Below are 18,098 nucleotides of genomic sequence, written 5' to 3' on the forward strand. Positions count from 1 at the left end.
ACAGTACCAGTCTTTCTCAAACTTTTTGATTTAAGTATTCCTTTTCAAATATGGATTAATAATCTCAGACCCCTGGGTGAATTTGAATGTCGACATTATTTCTTTGTGTTTAGTACTTCAATATATATTTTTTAATTCCCCTCATGTTGAAGAGCATAAATGAACAGCGTCCAGAGGTGGGTTTGGTACGAGGTGGGAATAGGGCGCTGACGCCACCTGGTGCCCACCAACAGCCGTGGCAACCAGGAGTCTGTGTGATGATCTTCCTGTCACTCCAAACACTGCTCCGTGTTCTGACATGAGACTGCTGGCACACAAAAGGGATATCAAAGTGTGACATGGGTTGAAGAAACACAAAGGTGCCAGGATGTCTGTCCATCTTTAAAAGTGCTGGCCATCTTTAAAATGCAAGGATTCCTCCAGGGACGTCCATTGAATTGTCTAAAAGTCTTCTTTGGCTTCCCAGGGAACAAGAGACAGGAAAGGACGTCCAAGGACCTCAATTCAATTGGCTTCTTTTTCTGGTGAAACAATGATTCTTCTAAATTAGCTCAGCAGCCATTTTGCTTTGTGATAAAGACAGGCTGTGAAAGCCTTACGTGCAGAACCATCAGGAAGAACTCTGGCGTACATCATTAGAGAGGGTTCTTGGCCAAGGGAGAACAAAGGTATCCAAAAATTAACTGTTGTATTGCTGAAAAGAAGCCAGGCAGTCTTCAAATGCTGTAACGGCAGAACTAGTAATGACAAAGAAATCTTCTCTCTCCCCCAAAGCCTGCTTGACCCGCTGAGTCCATCCGAAAAGGCAAACACAGAGAAATCGATTACAGAAGCCACCGCGGCTGCTGAACACAACTCTTCAACTTCAACCCTTCACTCCAGACAAAGAACAATTGAACTGCAAGCTACGGGTCTGCAGCAATATCTTTAAGGACTGAGCTGAATTTAATCTTTAATAGTAATTTTGATCCTTCTCTGCATTTAATCTTTCTAGGCATTCAGTTAGTAACTATGTTACATTTACTTAAGTAACTTACAGCAGGAGTTTTGTGTGAAATTAATAGCTATCTTGTTTAAGGCTCCAGCTTTGCTGCTAGTTATATTTCAATGGAATAACTCACAAACATAAAAAGGGGCTACATGCACAGACACACAAACATTTAGCTCACAGATCACTTTGAGCAAACACCTTTTACGTGGCTATGACAATTCCAATAACTGGAGTTCATTTGTTCCTCAGAATAAGTGGAGAACAATCTGGATATTACATTATGCTTCCTATTTTAAAACCCAACAAGGTGAAAAAAAATCAAAACCCTTAAATATAATTAACTGCAGTGTTCTGGCAATCCTTTGGGTTCCTTAAAAAGCACGGGCACGATTCTCCGAAATGGAGACTGAGTGTTCACGCCGTCGTGAACGCCGTCGCCTTTTACGACGGCGCGAAACGGGTGCGGGGATGACCGATTCTGGCCCCCACAGAGGGCCAGCACGGTGCACGCCACTCCAGCCTCCCTTCCCAGCGCCAAATGGGCACTGCGCCAACCCGCGCATGCGCATGCCGACCTGCGCATGCGCAGGGGACTTCTTCAGCATGCCGGCCCCGACGCAACATGGCAGGGGGTTCAGGGGCCGGCCGCACAACAAAGTAGGCCCGGGGGGGGAGGCCGGCCCGCCGATCGCTGGACCCCATCGGAGGCCCCCCATCCCCGGGGAAGGAGCGCTTTTCCCCTCCCAACAGGCCCCCCCCCCCCCCCCCCCCCCCCCCCCCCCGACCCTTCGTGCAGAGTTCCCGCTGGCAGCGACCAGGGGTGAACAGCGCCGGCAGGACTCTGCTTTATCTGCGCGGCCGCTCAGCCCATCCGGGCCAAGTCAAACGCGCCCGCGCAAATGGCGTCGATTCTCCGCACCTCGGAGAATTGCGCGCTGGCATCGGGGCGGCGTGGCGCGGTTGCAGCAATTCTCCGGCGCGGGGCTCGGAGAATCGCGCTACATGTGGCCGATATGTGCCTTGTTATCATTTGAGATGAATCGCCAAGGGAATAACAGATTAAATAAAGGATGTGTATTTACATTTTTAGATTTGTAGTAATTAGTATGCATCCAGAATAGCCTTTTTGACTTCACTATAATTCTTAAACACTCCCTCTGACAGGGAAGCATAAACTTCCTGTGCCCGCCCCGTCAATTTACTTTGCATAGAAAATGGCCATTTTTCTTTGGGTCACTCCATCTAGGTTGCTGTTTTTTCAATTTCCATGTAAAAGGTTTCTACTTCTGTTAACGTGAAAGAGAGAGAGAGCGAGAGAGAGAGTGTCCAGGTCTCCAACTCTGCTTTCCTTGGATCCCTGGAAATCATCCCACTCGAGCAGGATCAGATCATCACCGGTTACCGGAAAGAATACAGACTTTTGGCCAATTTATTGGCCCACAGCAAACCAATCGAACCGAGTCCCACCCCATCTCTCAGGTGTCACAAACCCGGAGTCTGGCTGCTCAGAAACTAGCACCACCTACATTGTTGCAACTTTTAAAATTCCTCATTCTCTCTGCTGCTTGACTTAAAGATACCCGCCCGTGGTTCAAAATGATAATGGCAAAAAATAAAGAAAGGGGAAATAAGGGAATCATCAGGAAGCAAATTGGTGTGGTAAATTATCGAGGGTGGTTAAGCACTTCCTCCTGTCAGGCACGTAATTTGTGCTTCAGCAATGAAATGGAATGATGAGGTGGGGCTCTCTGTTCCACAGGTAGACAGACAGATGCAGCTAGTTTCAGATGGATTAAGCACCATAAGGTTGAAACAGGAAGTGAAAAAATAAAAATGATACTCCAGCCTTGCTGGACCAGAGCAGATATGACCAGGATTAGGTAGAAGTAGGAATCCATGCATCACCACTGTAACAATTTAAATAAAAACGAGTTAACAAAGATTTGTTTTGAATTCAGATGAGTGATAATTACTTCCCTTGTATTCTAAATTTAAACAGTTACTACCTCTTATAATTTCCATACAAACATAGAACATACAGTACAGAAGGAGGCCATTCAGCCCATCAAGTCTGCACCGACCCATTTAAGCCCTCATTTCCACCCTATCCCCGTAACCCAATAACCCCTCCTAACCTTTTTGGTCACTAAGGGCAATTTATCATGGCCAATCCAGCATGTCTTTGGACTAGATGATATTACAGATGGTGTGTACCATGAAATCTACTAATGTCAAAACATCAGGAGGCTAAAGGTGATCGGCATTGGTTAAGCATAAATGATACAGTAACTTCCGCCAGGAGGAAGATGTGAAGTTAGATGCCAACAGTTGCCATCCAGGCTGCTGCACTGTTTTAGCGAATTTACAACATTTCACTATTTACATCACTGTTGAAATGAATCGAATGTTGTGAAGATGCTGGAGGTGCAAAATAAATCTGACAGTAAGTTACCGTCATTACAAGCACAAGTAAACTTTTAATGACGGGCTAATTTTAGACATTGGCAACCAAATTCTCTGACACTGAATTTTTTTTAATTTTTAAATTAGATTTTTTAAGATTTTTCCCCCCAAACATTTTTTAACAAAGCTTTTTTCTGTTACTCTGCCCTCAATTAAACCTTTCTTTCTTTCTCCATTGGTGCTGTACTTCTTACGCAATGACATTGAATTTACAATGACTCTAATCTACATTCCCTTCTCCGCCAACCCACTTTTCATCATCATCTGGTTGGTTGAGCAGGTACAGTTGCTTGACTTGTCGTTTAGGTCCCAGGTGACCTCTTCGCGACACTATAAAATCGCACTTTCACCAACTTGCTGTTCAGAAACAATGAGATCTCAAATGTCCAAGTTGGGAGTCAGGCGAATGACAGGCTCGAGTAAAATCTAGGCCAAAGTATTTGAAATTAGCAGCCCCCTCCAAACCTGAAACAACATCAAAATTACAGCAGTTGTGAATTACGTACGTGGAAATTACGTACTTTTTAAATTTGCCAGAGGCTCTTTTGCAATAAAATATTTCTAAACTCCATTTGCAAGCAGTGCCATTCTAATCTGCAGTTAGGGCGGGGGTTTGGAAGATTATCTATCAGATCAGAGTCGGGCTCCTGAAACTGAAATGAATCAGCAAATGTAGCTTGTGTTGGACTTGTATTCAACAACTGCTTATCATGGGGAGTGCCAGGTGTGCAACAACTACAAAGTACTAACAGGAAGGAAATGGATCAATTGAGAAAATAAATTCATTACGAAATGGCCCATCCCATTCAGGTCTTTTACCTTGATACAGCTGCATGATTTTGTTTTCACCGTAGATTGCACTGAATCTGAAAGTTGAAGAGGAATCAAAAGACCAGGGCGGAATTCTCCGCAGGGGGCCGAATTCGTGAAGGCCGTCGTGAACTCGGCCGAGGTTCACGACGGCCTCGGAGCCCGCTCCCCGCACCTAATTCACCCCCACCCTGGGGGTAGGAGCGGGCCTCCGTGCTTCTCGGCAGCGACCTCGTCACGCCGAGAATGTGAATTCATCCGCGCATGCGCAGGTTGCCGGTTCCAACCCGCGCATGCGCGGATGACTTCATCACGCAGACGGCACAAACCCGCGTATGCGCAGTGGCCGTCTTTCTCCTCAGCCGCCCAGCAAGACGTGGCGGCTTGATCTTGCCAGGCGGCGGAGGGGAAAGAGTGCGTCCATTTTGGACGCTGGCCCGACAATCGGTGGGCACCGATCGCGGGCCTGTCCCCTCCCGAGCACAGTCGCGATGCTCCCGTCCAAATCGGGCCCCGAGATGCCCCAAACGGGCATCTGGCGCCCGTTTCACGAATGCAGCGACCAGGTGTGGTTGCTGCCGTGGTGAAACGGGCGTGAAGGGCTTGCCGCTCGGCCCATCGGGCTCGGAGAATCGCCGTTCGCCATGAAAAACGGCGAGCAGCCATTTTTCCGAGCCAGGGGGAGAATCGCTGGGGGCGCCAGTGGGGCGTAAAAAATGTCGGGAGGCACTCCCACGATTCTCCCACGCCACGTAGGGAGCGGAGAATTCCGCCCCAATTCTTTACTAGGCCTTTTATATCAAATTTACAAGTGCAGAAACTGGCCAGTAGCCCAACAGGTCGATCTATGCTGGAGTTTGTGCTGCATCAGCCCTCATCACACTATCAACTTAATATATATTATATACATGTTATTCACAGATGATTGCGCAATGTTCAGCACCTATCACGAATCCTCAGAAACTGAAGCAGTCTATGTCCAAATGCAACGAGACCTGGACAATATCCAGGCTTGGGCTGACAAGTAACATTCGTGCCACATAAGAGCTGGGCAATGACCATCCCAACAAGGGAGAATCGAACCATCGCCCGATGACATTCAATGGTATTAGCATCAATAAATGCCCCACTATCAAGAATCTGGGGCTACCATTGACCAGAAACTCAACTGGACTAGCCATACAAATACTATGGTCACAAGAGCAGGTCAGAGGATTCTAATCCTGCAGTGGATAACTCACTTCCTGACTTCCCAAAGTCTGACCACAATCTACAAGTCACAAGCCAGGTGTGATGGAATACTCTACTTGAGTGCAGATCCAACAATACTTAAGAGACTTTCAATTTGCCTCCAACTCCATCTACAAGTTTGCTGATGACATGACCTTAGTGGGTCGGATCTCGAACAACGATGAGTCAGAGTACAGGAGTGAGATAGAGAACCTAGTGGGGTGGTGTAACGACAACAATCTCTCAAATTCTGCAAAATTAAGGAGCTGATTGACTTATTGACTTCAGGAAGCAAAGCATCGTACACATCATCAGCAGTGCCGAGGTGGAGATGATTGACAGCTTCAAATTCCTAGGTATGCACATCACCAACAATCTGCCCTGGTCCACCCATGACGACGCTGTAACCAAGGAAACTAAGGAAATTCAGCCTGTCCACATTGACTCTTTACAATTTCTACAGATGCACCATAGAAAGCAACGTATCTGGCTGCATCATAGCCTGGTATAGCAACTGCTCAGCCAAGACTGTAAGAAACTACTGAGAATCTTAAACACAGCACAGTCCATCACACAAATCCACCTCCCATCTGTCTACTCCTCCCTTGGGAAAGTGGGCAGCATAATTAAAGACCCCTCCCACCTGGGTTATTCTCTCTTCCAACCTATTTCATTGGACAGGAGATACAAAATTCTGAAAACATGCACTAACAGGTTCAAAAACAGCTTCTTCCGCGCTGTTACCAGACTCCTAAATGACTTTCTTATGGACCGGACCCTCTTCACATATATTCTCTACTGAGTAGTCTACATTCTGTATGCTTCACCCGATGTCTGTGTCTATGTATTTACATTGTGTATTTCTCGTTATGTCCTATGGTTTTATTTCGTGTATAGAATGATCAGTCTGAACAGTACACAGAACAATACTTTTCACTGTACTTCAGTACATGTGACAATAAATAAATCAAGTCCAACCATCCAGGACAAAGCAGTTCGCTTGGTTGGAATTCTGTCCACAAATATTCACTCCCTCCACCATCGATGCAAAGTAGGAGGACTGTATACCATCTACAAGATGCGCTGCAGGAACTCCCAAAAGCTCTTTGACAGCACATTCCAAATCCACGGCCACTACCATCTAGTAGGACAAGGGAAACAAGTATGTAGGAATAGCACTACCTGGACGTTCCGCATACGGACTTGGAAATATATCGCCGTTCCTTCACTGTCGCTGATCAAAATCCTGGAACATCCTCCCTAACAGCACTGTAGGTGTACCTACACCAAATGGACTGCACCAGTTCAAGGCAGCTCATAACCCTCTTCTCAAGGGCAATCAGTTATGGGCAATAAATACTGGCCTAGTTGGCGATATCCACGTCCCATGAATAAATATTAAATTATCCTATTTCTTTCTCCCTCACATAATTTACCTAGCCTCCCCTTCAATGCATTTCTATTTCCCTAGAAATTAATGCCAGTGTTTTGGCGTCATGAACCTTCATTGCTACTTTTAAGGATTTGTGCATCTTTTAAGGATTTGTGAATCTGTATCCTGGATCCCTTTGTGCCTCCATCCAATCTAGACTGTTTCCAAGGAGGTGCTAGCCCCATTATTCCTATCACAGAATGGTTTCAGCACAGACCACCATTCAGCCCATCATGTCTATGCTCACTCTCGAAAGGAGCAACGCACCAAGTGACATTCCACAGCCTTCATCCATTGTTCTGCATAATTTTCTGATATGCCAATTCCCTCTTGAATGCCTGGGTTGAACATGTCTCCATCACTCACTCATGCTGTGAGAAAATGTTTTGTCGCATGTCACCATTGCTTCTTTTGCCAATTGCCTGACATCTGTACTCTGCTGTTCTCGATCCTCCCAATGGGAACACTTACTCTCCCATCGATGGCATTTTGAATACCTCTATCATATCCTCATTTCTCAGCATTACTACCTCACAGCACCAGGGACCTGGGTTCAATTCCCACCTGTCTGTGTGTGGAGTTTGCACGTTCTCTCCATGTCTGTGTCCCCCAGGCGCTCCGGTTTTCTCCTGCATACCAAAGATGTGGGTAGGTAGATCGGCAATGCTAAATTGTCCCTTGGTGTCCAGAATTTAGGTGGGGTTGTGGGGTGCTCTTTTGGCAGAGTTGGTGCAGACATGATGGGCCAAATGGCCTCCTGCTGCAGTGCAGGAATTCTATGCCAAGTCAAATAGTCCCAACTTCTCCTACTTATCTACATAACGCAAGTTCCTCATCCATGGAACCATTTTTCCTGAATCTTTTATGTACTCGAATGCCTTTATTTTACATCCCTAATGTGTAGTTAGCACCAAGAACTGGACTCACTACTACAGTTGAGGCTGACCAGTGTTCTATACATGTTTAGCAAAACTTCCTTGAATTCAATGTCCCTATTAATAAAGCCTAGGACACTGTATTAATCACTCTCACCCTGTCCTACCACCTTCAATGACTTATGCACATGTGCACCCAAGTCCCTCTACTCGCGTACCCATTTTAAAACTGCACCTCTCTGGGTTCATCATCCAAAATTAATCACTTCATACTCTGCTTTGAAGTTCATCTGCCACTTGGCTGCCCCTTCCACCAACCGCTGTCCTTTTGAAGTTCTATACTATCCTTCTCAGTACACCCAAGTTCCATAGCTTTCGCAAAATTTGAAATTGTGTCCTGGTCTAGGGTAGGAAGAGTAGGGGACCCAACACTGACACCTGGAGAGTTCCACCACAAACCTCCCCCCCCCCCCCCCCCACCCCACCCCCCAAAATGAAAGATATCCATTAACCACTAGCTCTCTATCCCCCATCACTCAGGCAATTTCAAATCTATGCTGCTACTGCCGCTTTATTCCATGATCTAGAACTTTGCTTATGTCTGCTACGTGGCTCTTAACAAATGCCTCTTGGACGTCCACATTCACATCAGAAGCATTGCCCTCATCAACCCCTCTACCACAAAAAAAAACTCCAAATTTGCCCTTCTATGCTGGCTCTCAATGACTATTAATTTAGCCCCAAAATAAGGTAATACGGGTGTAACATTTGCCTTATCACAGTGCCAGTGCAAAGTAGTATGTTTGACATGAAATGTAATAGTAAATATAACCAGTTATGGAAATTCTAGTGAGGCATGTCTTGTAATTTATTGAAAAGAAACAGATCTGAAATTGCATTTTGGATTTTCAAATTTGAACTTGAAATATACTTGTACAAAGCCCATCTGAAAGCGGATTAAGAGATTATACCCAGATATAACTGATCAATATTCATTACCACTATAGACATGACTAGCTGAGGGAAAAATATAGGCGTGAAACATTCATGTGCAGCCTGCCAACATTCCAATGTCTGAAATCGGATCAGAAGTAGTTTTTAGTATTCATTCATTAAATATTTTACATCAGAACTTTACTCTTACTCAACACCACAGAAAGCACTGATTTTGACAAGTCTATTATTCCTGTAATTTGCAATCATGTGGAAGGGTAGAGAAGATTGATGAGCTGTTTAACCAGAGGACACACCTCAGACGAGCCCAGTTCTGTCCCCACCCTACAATTATCATTTCCAAAAATCCAAAAAAGTGGAAGGGAAGGGTAGGGGGCAGGTGAGTCACTGTCGAACATGTTCCCTATTGCCAGAGAACAAGGTTCCTGTTGTCTGTACTATCTGCCAAATTTGCAATAGAGGAAATTATTCATAAATGGACAAGCATAGGCAGAGAAACTAATGCATAGAGCACAGGCAGAACCATATACAGTTAGTGATGGCAAGAGTTGGAGGGCTGAAGTAACCAGAGATTTGGACTGGCACTCAAAATTAAAGAGCATTTTCGATGAATGAGGAATTTAAAAAAAATTAAAAGCAGAGCATATCTCTTGATCTAGCCGGTACCGAAAATTCAGTACAGGTGCACAGACCTCCAATGGTTTTGACTTCAGATTTAAACAAAGAATAGAATCCTGGGGAAAAAGATCCAGATGTTTGCTCATTTGTTTCCTTTTCTTATCAAATGCAGAGAACTTTCAAATTAAAAGTGCAGTTTAAGATCCATCAGATAATGAAGTATTTGGCATTTAAATAATTATAAGATATTTCCTCACGAGTAAACCAGATTGCACCATAACAAAAACTGCAAAATCTTGCCATATGATTCCTTGTCTGCAGCTGGCCAATCAGTTCAGAGCACTGGGAATGCACCCACACCTGTTTCGGCATATCAGCTTCAACGCAGCAAACAGTAGAGAAGTGAACAGTGATAAATTAAGCAAGATGCAGCAGTGAAGCAGTAACTTTTTTTCAGGATCTTTTTGAAGTTAAAAGAGTTAAATGTCGGAGCTCTGGAAGAGGGCCAGTATAGTTGGAAGCTGTTCCAACAATGGCAGACTAGAACGGTGGGAAATTTACAAAGAGGTCCATTGGAAGACTCAAGGGCACAAACTGGCTGAATTGGTAGTGATGGGTCAGGGCTATGGATGGGTTTGCAAACAAGGGCGAGTGGCAAAATTGAGAGCAGATCTTGCTGCAGCCGCATTACAGGCGCTTTGGAATTAATGCAAGGTGTAGCAACACGGGGGGGGGGGGGGGGGGGGACACAGACACACGGATGGTCGACAATTCAAACCCAGAGAATGCTTAAGTAACAGCGCTCAGCAAAATTGAAGGGGGGGGGAAATCAAGTGTTCTTGGGGGCGGGGAAAGATATGATATTTGAAGTTCAGCTCAGTAACCAGCGTTGTAGCCAAAAGGTTCAAGGAAAGGCTAAAATCAGCTTTTCCCACAGGAGCTGAAGTCATTGCAGCAGAAAGAAACATTTCAGCCCATCCAAATCATGCCAACATTGATGAACCCACAAGTCTCATTCTCACCTCTCCACATAGACCTGCAAATTTATTGCCCCTCAAGTGTACAATTTCCTTTTGCCATCAGAAATTGTCTCCACTTCTATCAGTCTCGCAAGCAGCAAGTTTCAGATCATTAATATTCAGCGTAAAGATGTTCTTTACATTCCCCCTGGATCTCTTGCCCAAGATCTTAAATCAGTACCCCAGTCCTAGTGTCATCAGCTAATCAGAACAGCTTTTCTTTGTCTACCTTGTCTGAACCTTCAAAATCTTGTATACACCTATACCAACCCTCAAATCATTTCAGAATATGGAGCATGAAATTGCCTTTTGAGTTGCTAACATCAAGATTGAAGTTCTAGTACATTTGGGACTTCATAGCAGGCATGAAATCTGATCATTGTGGAAAAGGTAGGGCCGATATTTGCCAAATGTAAATATATCCGCACCCATGGATAAAACATCCAAGAGTAACATCTAAACTAAGACAGGGCCAAGGATGAGTCTAGGTCGTACACATGGTGTAAACATAGAATAGGGAAAAACCCATGCACTAGTTATGGATTGGAATGTAAAGAAGTGGAGCCAGGCAAGGATAGTCACACAGGAAAAAGATTGAACTGCGTTGATGATTATGGAGTGCCACAAATAGGTCAAGGAATTGGTGACTTTGACCAAGGATTTGAACAGTGGAGGAGATGTAATCAGAGCTGGAATTAAAATACACCAAGTACAGATAATAATAATAATAGCTCGTCACAAGTAGGCTTCAAATGAAGTAACTGTGAAAAGCCCCTAGTCCCCACATTCCGGCACCTGATCGGGGAGGCTGGTACGGGAATTGAACCCACGCTGCAGACATTGTTCTGCATTGCAAGCTATTTAGCCCACTGTGCTAAGCCAGCCACTGTTGTTTGGAACAATGGAAGTTTGAGAAGTAGCATCGGCTGGAGAACAATCAAGTCAAAAGGTGGACAATGACAATTTACAAGAGGGCAACAGATTCTGTCCCCCAAAAAGGAGCAGCTGGCAGCAAGTATTGGGGCAAGGAAAGTTAGTTCCACAGAAAATATTTGGTTTGAGGGTAGAAACTTATCGAAGAATTGAACCATGAGCTCTCAACATTGCTGGCTAAAAAAAATAAATTAAATCAAATAAGATGTGCGCCCCTGCTATGCAGGTGAAGGAATACTTGGATTTATTCATATTAAAGGAGGCGCCATTCCATATTTGAAGATGCCAACATGAGACATTAAAATGCCACAATTGCAGTGTTTCACAAGCTTCAGGGTCACGAGTTGCTATATTTAACACAGAAATAAAATTGATGAGTCCCACTTTGCTCCAGACTCATGGTTTAACTTGAATTTTTAATGTATAATGTTTAAAACTAGTCCCCAAGCTATACTTTTTGGATTTTTTCGAATTTTTCGAAGAAAAAGTAAAAGGCAACTCAGGAGGGTTTGCCAACTTCCATCATTTATTCCACAAATCCCAAGTTCAGTGCCATTTGGCTACAACTCCACCTGGCATGAACTGTTTCTTTTCAAAGTACTTTCAAGTATACATTGCATTGCCAGAGCACTGCACACATCTAGCTCCTTATCTGCCACATTAAGGAATGCCAATTAACAAAGAGGCAGGAGGATATGTAATTACATTCTTAAAAAGAGTACAAGGACAAATTAACTAGATACAGGTACTTTATTTACAAATATTCAGATTAATAGCATTTGTTCCATCAAATGAAATGAAAAGTACAGCAGTTCAAAGTAATTTTCTGTCACAGATATAAACAAAACCTACTGTAAGCTGTTCAGGAGTAGTTCAGATCTCATACCACCAAACTACTAAAGCAAACTTTAGCAAATTTAGAATGAAACACCTTGTCAAATTCCTGCGTGTTGTATCTGCAGGCTGTGGTCCCTGGGCAACACCTCACTAAAGCAAAGGCTTAACATTGTAACCAAGACAAGAGACTCCCAACCATATTGCCTTTGACTATACTTCCATATACTCAACAGAAAGCCTCATTCTAAAAATTAATAGCAATACACTATGAGCAAGGGACAGTGTACAGATTGACAAATTTTCAATACACCTGTATTGCAGATTCCAGTTTTGGCCTTCCCACACATTTCCATAAAGGATCCCATGTTTCTACAAGGATGAGAGAATTTTCAACTGCGCGTTTCTATATTACGGGGATTTTGAACATTATTCTTGATTTCTTGATAGAAATAATGCTTAAACAGTACAGACCCATTTTATACACAACTGAAGATGCAGATCATTAATCAGCATTTAATCCACAATTATGCCGCCCAAGGCAAATGTGCTGAATCACCATTTGAAAAACTACTTTCACCCCTTGAAAGTTAGGTCAGAATCACCCTACCCAAAAGTGTTTAATACAGTGAACAAAATTCTTAAAAAATAAACAAATCTCCCTTAAAGTCTGCGTTTTGAATGGAATTTGGCTATCCAATTCAGAGGACAATTTGCACCTAAATGTGTTGAGTTAAAAGCACAGGTTTGCATTCATTCACCCAGTTGTTTCTTTTTGAATGATGTAAGGCAGTAAATACAGCCATAAAATGCAAGACAGCTACAGAGAACATTACACGGTCGATTGCACAACAACAGGATTATTAAATGGTAGAGATTTTCCACAGTGCAATGATGGAACAAGACAACAAAAGAATACGAAACTCAAAATAGTGTTAAAGTACTGCTCGTTTTGCTTCTTTTTAAAATGTGATTATATCCATTCTGTGCTTAAAGGGGCAACATGGTCTCAGATTGTTCTGTACAAACTGGTACTTATAGTGCCAGTGATCAATTTGTTTCTTCATTAAAATCATATACACACAGATGTATTTAAATGTTAGTTCAGTTCCTTCAAATTTTATACATATTTACGTATGTTAATAAACGTAAAGAATAAAATGACAAAAAGCACGCTAAAGCCTTTGTTTGCGTCTTAAGAGGGAAAGAGGAGTAATAGCCATTTCCCTGTGCAAGGTTAAGACAAAGAGCTGGAATTAGAACCCCGTGAAAACATGTAACTGGGTGGGGATCTCATGAACAGCAACAAGCACACTCTACACATTACAGACACCCTATCCAGTTTGAGTTGGATGTCGGTTCACAGTCAAAGAACCCATCAGTAACTTTGAACAGCATAGACAACAGTTGTATGGCAGAACAGGAGAGTTTTTACTGTACATTTTTTTTTAATGAATGGCAAGGTTATTTCTATAGCGCCTGCGAGGGAGAAAATGGAATTAGGCAATGTCAGCGTGACGTTTAGCTGACAGGGGCAATGAAGTCAGATCGCAGATCGAGGGATGATGATGAGAAACTACCACAAGAACAAGTAAGAAAATATTTCAATTCTAAATTCCATGCAGGAGAGGTTTTATTACTCTACTCATTTTCTTTGTAACCTGATAAACATCTACGGTGGTTTAGCTGAGAGCCATATATCATCATGTTAAACTGTTGTCACAGCAGCAAAATTTATCCTGTCAGATTATCAGCAGACGAGGAGGCAGCTAGAAATACTGCTTTGACAAAGACACAAGAGAAAGATGTGAAAGGTCAAGATGTTGGCTGGCTAAGATCACTAGCAGCCGCAGCCTTCTCTCTGGGGTTGGGGTTCACTGATTAGTCGCCCACCCTGAGGAGCAGAGGGTTTGTGCTGTACTCCAGATTCAGCAGCATTCAGATCCAGGCTGCCATCCTGTATGTTCTGGTAAATTTTCTTGGCTGCCTCCAGGAATGCATCCTCCACATTCTCACCCCTAAGAACAAAAGGAGGCATTATTTATATTCTTATGCAAGCTACAGTATAAAAAATGTTTCATGATATCAAGCTGAATAGCAGCCAAGATTGAAAAAATTGCCTTGCCAGACCCATTTACGTGACCATTCTTCCATAGGGTAGTCAGTTACTTTTGATTTTACAAAACCAGCCCAAATATTTCAGTGACAAATTCTGCCCAACATGGAAAACCATAAAATGAGCAGGGGTTCTCTTGAATGGAACATAATTAATGATAGGGAAAATAACAGTTTCTCTTTTCTTTTTAGAAGTAGCCTCAATAAAATTAACTTGCTTTATGTTTTTAAAAAAACACCGTGGACATGTGATAGGCTAAGACAGGAAGAGCAGCAGGAAAATAAAAATCACAATCCATTTTAACCAAAGCCTTGAATTAAGTGGAATTATTCAAAGGTCCATAAACCAAGTTGTCTTTCAGGTGATGGAAGAAGCACACTTACGTTTTTGCACTTGCTTCAAGGAATAGTAAACCTGTAGCAAAACAAATTAAAATGTTAGCAGGGAAATTCTGCCTACAAAAGGAAAAGACTTAAAGGTTATAAATTAAGTCTCCAATTTATGCTGCAATGTCTTGTGGAAGGGAATGCAGCAGTAAAACAGCAGCCATATTACTACCCATTTAGGTTTGTAGTGTGGTTGCAAAGTGGTGGCCTTGCTCTCTTGTTGACAGCTCTTCTTTTATAAGTGGGCCAACTTGCAATCCAGTGAAGACTAACCACACCACAGTAAAGGTTTTTTAAAAACATGAATTCAATATAATGTCACTGAATTAAAGCATAATCCTGGACAAATGTTATGGGAGAGGTGTTTTCACAACCCCAAAATGTATCATTGAGTTCAACCAACCCCCGCCACCTTTAATGGATTGTTGCTTTTGAAGCACAAAGCTTGTTCCCCAGTTGTACACAATTGTATTACAATTGTGGACACGTGGGTTTTAAAACAATTTTTATTCCATGAACTCAAATTAACCTTTTAAATAAACATTGGATCTCTTAACACCCTTTACTTCAAAGATAACCCCGAAAATAACACTACCCAATCCTGCAAGTTGTTCCTTCACACATCCAAAAGACTGAACAAATCCTTCAAACAGAAGCACATTAGATTTATATATTCAATACGGACACCTTTTCACACTTCCGATTTCACCAAAGGATTAAGAGATAGTCCTTCATGGCAGAGATCACCAGCAATGCAGCTCACAGCCATACCCAAGCTTTCTTCAAACTGAAACTAAAACTCCCAATAGCAGAGGTGAACTCAGCTCCCCCCGTGACATCACTTCAGTAACATGATCAGCCTCATTTCTTAAAAGGTATATTTCTTAAACATCCAATTCTTAACGGCACTCTCATGACACAGAAGACACCAGCTCAAAGGCAGCAACTAAATGGCACAAACACAAAATACCCCAGCCCACTGAAGGTGGCCAGTAGCTATAAGAAAATTGCTATGAATTAACTAGCTGTAATGATAATCAATATAAAGTCACTTAATATTCTATTAAATCTTGTGACCGGCTGAAGACAGTCAGTCAGAGTCCCCAAAATATAGCTCCACTCAAATTAGCAGGTAATGTGCCCAAGTCTCTCCCTTGCAAGAGATTAAGGAATTAAGAAATTCATTCTCCCCATGTCTACGTGGGTTTCACCCCCACAACCCAAAGATGTGCAGGTTAGGTGGATTTGCCACACTAAATTGCCAATTGGAAAAAAAAATTGGGTACTCTAAATTTTGGAACAAAAAAACGAAATTCATTATAATTCATATTTAATTCGCCTTGGCCAGAAACTTATTCAGATCATGCTCCCGAATTTTAGTACCTCTCTACAGAAGCCCCCTGCTGCTATTTTTCAGACCAAATCAGTGTGCAAACAAGATATTCTGCAGCCAGGAAACCTACCATTTTCTTCAGCAAACTGCTTGGCTTCTTCGTACGTTACATCTCGTTGAGCTTCGAGGTCGGCTTTATTTCCTATAAGAATAATCACCTGTGTGAACAAAAAAAAAAGTAAATATTCCAGGATGCCAATTTCTGCCCATAATGTAGGTTCAAGTGCTTCACAACCAAAAATTGTTTACTATAAACTGTATGCCTGCTTGGTTAAAACTGTGCCTTGATACAGAAGTTGATTTAAACAGATGTACGGATAACAAAACAATACTGCAGCACTACCACACTAAAAATTTACATGTACACACCTAATTTCATGAATATTTTACAATTAATATCAGATAACATAAGCTTTGCACAACTAATACATCTGGGATAGGGAGATGGCAAGCTCACAGATGTTGTGTCACCAGAATGGTGGTCAACCCTAAAATTTAGCTCGAAATGTTTCTGCACATTTTCATCCTAAAAAATGTTGCATGTGCATCAATCTCTTCGGCTGGTTTAAAACTCAACATTTATTCAATATGAACATTTGATCCAAACGCATCCTCACCTTTCTGTGCCAATGGCTGGCTGCTCAAAACATACCCCATTATTTGTGGGTTGGGCCCATCAGCTTCAATTGTCAATGGTTTTAAGCTCACCAAAAGTTAGTTGCTAAAAAAAAGACTAATAAAGCACAAGAATCTGGAGCTTCCTTATATTTTCTTTTAATTCAGATTCCAAGACTCAACTTTCAGCTCAAGTTTCTAAATCCATTATTTATAGTTTGGTGGTAGACTCAGATTTGGATTGAAAAAAAAAAACAAATTTGGAAATCAACTCCTGCAATACAAAAGGAGCTTTGCAACAATCAGTTCTTTTGCATGACTCAAATTCAGTTGAGCTATTTAAATACAAGACAACAGTCATTTCAACTTGTGACAACAGACCAGATAATGGCCCAAGGGGCATTGCAAAGTTGAACACAATGCAACTTGGGCAATGCCAATTCAGTGGGAGACACAGTGAATGGCACGGGCTTCAGCTTATACAGAATGAAATCTGCTAAGTAAAGAGAGAAACAGAGTGAATACTTCAAAACTATAAGATGCACATCGCCTGTTACCTGCCATTTAACTTACAGTATTTGGATTAGTTAAGTTTCTTGCATCTGTAAGCCAGCTACTAAGGTGGTTATAAGTACTTCTCCTAAGAAAAAGATAGGGAGATTACAATTAATACACAAGCATTATTCAATTTAATAGTTCAACAGCATACTTCAAATTAATATATGGAGGCTCTCGTGTCATATTAAATTTAAAAAGGAGAATTAAATGTTAGAATCCCAATATCTTTATTAAGATATCTTGTGCACACAAAGATTACCTCTTGCATGCACAGCAGAGACATGATGAAGTTCATTGCTCACATTATGCAAGCCATACCAAACTGGAGGCATTCTGCAGTATGCCGATGACTCCCAGCTCTACCTCACCACCATCTCGCCCAACTCCTCCACTTGCTAAATTATCAGAACGTCCAGAGCTGGATGAGAAATTTCCTCCAATTAAATATTCAGAAGATTAAAGTCATTGCTTTTTAGTCCTGCTACAAACACAGTTCCTTAGTTATTGACTCCATCTCTTTCTCCCCGGCAACAAACGAGATTAAGCCAGTCTGATTGCAACCTTGGTATTACATTTGACCAAGTTGAACTTCTACCTTCATTTCCTTGCTAGATCATTCCACCTCCATAACACGTCCATCTTGGCTCATCTGATAAAACCCTCATTCATGCAGTCATTTCCTCAGACTTGATTATTTAAAGCACTCTTGGCTGCTCTTCTACATTCAATCCTCAAGTACTTGATCATCCAAAATTTTGCTCCCCAAGTCTCAACCCACACAGATTCACCTTCAGGCTCCCAAGTCAAGCAATGCCTCAAACTTTAATTTGCAGCTTGTGCTAAAATCCATCCAAAAAAGGTCACCCCCAAC

General features: G+C 42.3%; 1 protein-coding gene across 5 annotated transcripts in view; it reads right to left on the minus strand.

Annotated features, from left to right (window-relative positions):
• Positions 1-11,831: 11,831 nt before the first annotated feature.
• LOC119955586 (ras-related protein Rab-14) overlaps positions 11,832-18,098 on the minus strand; it is a 45,864-nt gene continuing 39,597 nt past the window's right edge. For all 5 annotated transcript variants that reach the window (XM_038781928.1, XM_038781926.1, XM_038781929.1 and 2 more), the window contains 4 exons: positions 17,243-17,309; positions 16,125-16,212; positions 14,659-14,689; positions 11,832-14,177 (listed from right to left, as the gene is read on the minus strand). In XM_038781928.1, coding sequence (XP_038637856.1) covers positions 14,000-14,177; positions 14,659-14,689; positions 16,125-16,212; positions 17,243-17,309 — 364 coding nt within the window. In that variant the 3' untranslated portion in view covers positions 11,832-13,999. The remainder of the gene's footprint in view (positions 14,178-14,658; positions 14,690-16,124; positions 16,213-17,242; positions 17,310-18,098) is intronic.

The sequence above is a fragment of the Scyliorhinus canicula genome, chromosome 21, assembly GCF_902713615.1.
Source record: "Scyliorhinus canicula chromosome 21, sScyCan1.1, whole genome shotgun sequence".
NCBI lineage: Eukaryota > Metazoa > Chordata > Chondrichthyes > Carcharhiniformes > Scyliorhinidae > Scyliorhinus > Scyliorhinus canicula.